Source organism: Papaver somniferum, chromosome 2, assembly GCF_003573695.1.
Source record: "Papaver somniferum cultivar HN1 chromosome 2, ASM357369v1, whole genome shotgun sequence".
In the NCBI taxonomy this organism is placed as follows: domain Eukaryota; kingdom Viridiplantae; phylum Streptophyta; class Magnoliopsida; order Ranunculales; family Papaveraceae; genus Papaver; species Papaver somniferum.
Genome location: NC_039359.1, coordinates 72,773,120 through 72,779,441, shown reverse-complemented (window position 1 = coordinate 72,779,441; position 6,322 = coordinate 72,773,120). Strand labels below are relative to the sequence as shown.

Below are 6,322 nucleotides of genomic sequence, written 5' to 3'. Positions count from 1 at the left end.
AAGTTGTTGTTGATGGTGGAAGATCAAGTTATTGTCGTTGTGGTTGATGGCTGAGGTGAATTAGGGTTCAATGTTCTTACACCGACATAGAAGTTGAAGATGTGTGATGATGAACAGATTGTCTAACAAGTGGAACTGAGTTCAGATGAGCTCATAGAAGAAATTCAAGTTGTTGATTGTTGAATTGAAGATGGGTGTGATATGGATTTGAGTTTGAACAAGAAGACCTGATGCTTCATCATTAATGTCTGGTTTGAAATGGAAATTAGGGCTCAGATCGAGAGAAGAACAGATGAACTGAAATGAGAAGATTGTGGTGGAATTACTGGTTGAACTTGATCTTTATTTGGCTCTTGACACAAAGGTTAGAGTCTGAGATTGAATGGGTCTTGTGGATGAACTCAGGTGAAGCTAATGGGTTCTAAGCTTGTGGTTTTGGCTTGAGTTGATGCTGGTGTTGAATGTGTTGGGAGTTAACATTGCTGGTGTTGTGGTTGAGCTTGAGCTGAAATGTAAAGAGAAGAAATGGCATTGCAGCTGGCCTGAGGGTTATGACCTACATGATATGTTGTTGTTGTTGAAATTGAAAATGAACCTGGTGATGTTGTGCTGCTGACCTAAGATGGAGTGGTTCACTAATGAAGTTGTATGGGATTGCGACGAGAGCAAGCAGATAGAGAAGACGTAATCACTGATGCAGTATAGATGAATGCTTAGGTTACAGGGTTTCTATGACTCGGGCTGAGAGGTTGCAGGCAGTAAAACCTGAGCTGCAGCTGTTGACATTAGAGCTCGAGTTATGTGTGTTGAGCTGATTGCAGTGCAAGTGGCATTTGAGTACTGGTGGTGGATCTGCAGTTGAGGCAGTTTCTCCAATTGAAGATTGTGAAGATCTGAGTACAAGCTGAAGCAGGTGGTGAATGAATGGATGTTGATTAGATGTATGCTTAGGTCACAGGTTGTGGTTCATCTTGAAATTGCACTGTGGCAATGGCTAGGAGATTACAGGTCTCAAGTGCAATGGTGATGCTATTGGAGCTGGAGCGTAGTAGGTTGCAGTCTAGCTATGTGTGGTACTTGAATGATGAATACAAGGAAATGAGTTTGCTGCTGGTGCTTTGGGTTTGATGCTAATGGGTTTTATGGATCTGTTTTGAGTCTCAGGAAGAACAAAGAAGGCTCGAGTTTGGTACTGTAAAGGAGAGTGCAGTTGAGTAACTAATGCAGTGGACTTGAGAGGTGCAGTTACAGAATGTAGGCAATTGCAGTTTGTGATGAGCTTTGATGCAATGGAAGTGGCTGGATTAACTGACATGGAAAAAGAGATGCTAGATGTGGGTGGTGGTATTGGAAGAGATGCAGTGAACTGGAGTAGCAGGTTGTTGTTGGTCTTGGTTTGGTAATGCAATGAGTGACTTGAAGTACAAGCAAGAGATGGAGCTGATGTTGTTGAATGGACAGAACTGAAGGCATTTGAGTAGTTATAGAAGTTGCAGAATGGGTGGATGGACAGAGCTGCAGCTCTGAAGAAGGCACATCCATCATGGTTGGACTGAACATAGGTTCAGGATGTGCAATGGCCTTGGCCAATACCAACTCAGCCCACTCAGATGAGTTAGATGATCTGACTCATACTTGACTCAGTGTGACTCACTGAGCTTGACTGTGTTGACTGACTCATTTGACTGGTGACCGGGTGGATTTTTCCGGTCACCTGAGCACTTTACCGGCCAACTTCAGGCACATTTATCAATTTTTCGGCGACCACTTTTGGGACATATTTTCACTTGGTTTTTTCTCACATATGGGCCTGGTGGACCACTTGGACTTTGGGCTTTGAAGACCTAGTTTTTGGAAGAGGAAAGGCTACAAAAAGGAAAAGTTTCTACTTCCTTTGCAGATCACGTATTTTCTTACTACTTGGAGCTTTTGGAGAGAGCGGCGACTAGGGTTTGCTTTCATTTGATTTTTATCTTTTTCATTTGATTATTGATTATCCATAAGCTATGAGTAGCTAAATACAATTATTGGTTATGGGATAAAGTTGATTTCTCAACTTTATATTTGATTCAATGCATTAGTTTTGTCTCAATAATTTATTGTTTATGATTCATGGTTTATATTGTCATAAGATTTGATTGTTTGTTTGGTTGATTCCGGTATCAATCCGATTTGCATTCATTTCTAAAGCAATATTAGGGTTTTCAATACGAAAAGTTGTTTATCCTTGATTCTAAGTAGCATAATTGTGCGTAGTGCTTGTAGTGATATATCGTACTAGTCACAAGTGAATCATAACCTTGGTTAAATTGAATTAGTGCTTTTACGCGTTTGATTGCCTTGATTAGTCTTATTCCTTAAAACTTAGTGCTTTTAGGAAGTTAAACTTAATTGTGCTTTTACACTTTAGGTTGATTTCTAGGAAGAATTCACATATACATCTTTTAATGTGGTTGTGAGGAAATTAGGGAATTAGCAGGATATACTTGCGATCAAGGTATCCTATGACTTTTAGTAAATGAGAGATTAAAATACCAATTCTAGTCATTGATGAAAATACATGTTTGTAAATGATACTATCCCGTGACCAATATCTTCCTCTTATTGATTAGTTTCATATTTTATTGCTTTCAATTATTTTTATTGCTTTGCTAAAACAAAAATCCCCCCTTGCTTACTAAGAAACTGAAATTTTATAACAACAAAAGCCTCTCTGTAGGAACGAAATCTTTCTTACCACGTATTTCATTTAAATTTAGTAGAGTGAGAAAGTGAAATTATTTTTGACGCATACGACAACGATCAAATTTTGGCGCCGTTGCCGGGGAGGCAGCGATTATTATTTTGTATTGGTTTCTTATTCTTATTTTGTTTTTAATTTCGTTTTGAGAATTTTGTTTCAGGTACCTTGCTGAAATACAAATCGAGGGAAGCAATGGGTGATGCTAATCGTACACTCAAGGACCTAGCTTCTCAGAATTTGGATCAACAACAATGGTGTATTGAAGCAACTTCCACTTTTGATATCAAGCCAGGGTTGATCATTCAAATACAAAAGTTCCATGGATGTGTATGGGAAGATCCGAACAAGCATCTTATGGAGTTTCAATGGTTGATGAAAAACATTATACCTAATGGGGCTAATGCAGATGAAGGAATGTTGCATGCTTTTCCATTCTCTTTACTCGATGCAGCTAAAGATTGGTTATATTACTTACCGCCTGGTAGTATTACAACATGGAATGGGTTGAAGAAACTTTTTTCGGAGAGATATTTTCTTGCGTCGAAAGCGACTCAAATTCGCAAGGAAATTTGTGGGATGAAACAAAGTGCGGGGGAATCGTTGTATGAATGTTGGGAACGGTACAAGAGAATTAGATTGACTATTCTTTTGCAAGTGTATGTGTCGAATGTGTATATGGCCACATTAAGCAATTATGTATGTGTCGAATGTGTAGAATGGCAATAGACACACCTATTAACCGTGACGGATAGGGAATTTATTTAGCCACTTTAAAAGAACATATGTGTCCAAAATGTAGTGTTCGTTACATGTCTATATCAAACGACAACATCTTCCCATGACAAATTAAACAACAAAATATTGATAAATTTTTTATACTAAGATTCATTCACTGAAAAAAAAATTCAGTAAAACCAAGAATCAAGGAAATCCACTATAATTCTCAAAAAAAGAAAAGACAACTATACTAGTAAATTGAAAATAGTGAGCATCTCACTATCCTAGTTACTAGAAGACAACATTTACCTCTCCGCATTCCAAAAGAAATCCACTATCTAGTAAACTAAAGATAGTGAGCATCTCATTATATGAGTTACTGCAAGACAACATTTACTTCTCCGCATTCCAAAAGAATAATCATAAGGTGACAATTGTGGTGTAAACTGAATATAGCAGTTACAAAATCTTGCTCTATACAGTGCCAACCAATGAAAACAAAACATAATAGCATTAGAAATACTTCAAACTAAGGAAAGAGAGCAATCCAAAGTAATTCTTTAATAAACTATCTGAAACCTATCGGAATTTTATCATCATAAAAAAACTTAAGCAGTAGCAAACTCAATCAGTAGCGGATCCTTGTGCTGCAAGATGCTCCCTTGCCTCTTTGATGATGATTAACTTGATACCCTTGACCTTGGGGAGGGTTACCCATGGCTTTGAACCCTTACCATTGTTGAAGACATTTGCAAAACAATTGGAAAATTCATGACCGGTGTTATCCTGGATGTGAAGGGTATCAAAACTTCCCTTATGCTTTTCTCTGTTCCTAATGACACCAACACGGTCTCTGTTTCTTCGTCCAGTGACCATGACAACGATGCCAATGCCAAATTTGATGAAATTAATCTTGTTGCTCTCAAGATCAAGCCTGATAGTATTGTTGGCCTTGACAAGGGGATCTGGGTAGCGGATAGTGAGACCATCAGATGTGTTGATGTATGGGATACCCTTTGTTCCAAAATGCACATTAGGGACCTTGCAAGCTTGAACTGCAACCGTAAAATGTTTTGTGAATCACATTTTCTTAGTAAAATTTAAGTCTATGAACTCCCAGAAGACAACTTTTTTTATAAATAACCACATCTAGAGAGTGTTCATTAGGCTACAAAAAGAAAAGGTTTAATTATACCCGTACGGCTGTGAAAACAACAAAACAGAAAGACTGACCTTCGCCTCTTCATCCTTGATTGAGTGGAGTCTGAAACGACCCTTGGTGTCATAAAAGGGATGGAAGTTCTCATTTGTCTTGGGAATTGATATGACATCTGAAAAATAAACCAATAAAATCACAAAGGTAAGTACCAGAATAAATGGTATACTGAGAATAAAAAAATTGAGAATAGGAATCACGTTTTGTTAACTGAGAATAAAAATTGGCTATGCAATTTCTTGGGAAATCATTATATAAGCATACAACGAAACATGAACTAATTATTGATTCCATCAATAATGATCGTGGGTTCTTAATCTTTTTGTAGCTAAGTTATCGTGGGTTCTTTATCATTCCACCAAAAGGGTATTGTCTTGTCTGTTCTGACCTTGCCATCAACAAGAATATGCCTTTGCATCAAGATAGCACAACTTCAGGGTATGTGAGAGCATAATTCAACCTATTTCGCAAAATAAGAATCAAAATAGTGAGCATCTCATTATATTCATGTTGTAGAAAAGAAGTTTTTCCATGAAGCTTCCTTTTCTTAGATATTGGTGGAGAACTGGAAGATTGCATAGCTAGACGATTCAATATCCCCAGTTACTGTAGCATTGACATCTAACTGTTGCATGTAGGGTATCAATATGATTACATTATGCCGTGGAAGAGAGCGAGTCTCTCTTCCTACCAGCGTAATTCTTGCAGTCCATGCATTTTTCAGAACAAAGAATGTTGGCTTGGAAGCACGGTTTTCATCAACTCTGAACCAGCCATTAACATCTAACAAAATAAAAGATAATAACCCATGGACAAGTTCTTAAGAACTCTATGAGTTAGACCACATACCTTAGTGTCAATAACTCGATGAGAACTACTAGCAATCTTTGGTCGGAATGCATTCGGATTAAGCTCTAAAATTAGCTTCCACAGTCTCTTGCCTAAAAGTCTTATTCTCAACATTGTTAGAACAACTTGTGCAGTTGCATCCATCACAGTAAACTACTGAACCAAAGAATTAACTAAATCAAATTAGATAACTAAACCTCCAAATAATTTTTGAAAAATAAAAATCACATTAATAAAGCCCCAAAATCAATATGTGATTACAGGGAACAAGGAAAATTGATATACCTTATTTTCTTCATCTTCAAAATCAATGCCCTCCTTCTTCACCTGTTTCCTCGTCAAGCTATGCCACCCCGAAATTTGAAATCTAAAATGCCGAAAATGGATACATATAATGATATCAACAAATGATCCTGAAATCAAATTGATATTGTCAAAATGAATTGAAACTCTATAGTAAACGGAATAAATCTACAGATGATTATGTATTCACACAAAACAAACAGACACATTTAAAAGCTAATTCCAGTGCTCGTCTTACTAATCCATCTAGTCATAATTATGAACCATTAAACCCCAACAATCTGTTTACGGGATCAATCTGTTTACGAATTTCATTAAACCCCAACAAACTTGACTTGGGAGAGTTATCATTCTTATTGTATGCTTCTTGTTTCCCTCTCCTCATGAATTTAGACCTATCATGCCAATCCTGCTTTCTGCCTAACTGCACAACATATCAAAAAATGCAAGGATTCACTAATTGAACCCAACAATTTTAAGGAGTTCAACCAACT

General features: G+C 37.2%; 1 protein-coding gene across 1 annotated transcript; it reads right to left on the bottom strand.

Annotated features, from left to right (window-relative positions):
* Nucleotides 1–4,084: 4,084 nt before the first annotated feature.
* LOC113351373 (40S ribosomal protein S4-3-like) lies at nt 4,085–5,153 on the bottom strand. Its single transcript, XM_026595371.1, has 3 exons — nt 5,042–5,153; nt 4,690–4,805; nt 4,085–4,515 (listed from the first exon to the last, which is right to left on the bottom strand). Exons 1-3 carry the CDS (start codon nt 5,092–5,094, stop codon nt 4,085–4,087), a joined length of 600 nt encoding a protein of 199 aa, XP_026451156.1. The 5' UTR covers nt 5,095–5,153.
* Between the last annotated feature and the right edge of the window lie 1,169 nt (nt 5,154–6,322).

Bases quoted from the DNA above. Each gene is read 5' to 3' on its own strand.
- LOC113351373 (XM_026595371.1), bottom strand. From the start codon at position 5,094: ATGCAAAGGCATATTCTTGTTGATGGCAAGGTCAGAACAGACAAGACA. The intron at 4,806-5,041 runs CTTTTGGTGGAA...TGTGATTTTATT, and splicing joins AGAACAGACAAGACAATACC to GGTTTATTTTTCAGATGTCA. The intron at 4,516-4,689 runs GTCTTTCTGTTT...TTACGGTTGCAG, and splicing joins GGATGAAGAGGCGAAGGTCA to TTCAAGCTTGCAAGGTCCCT.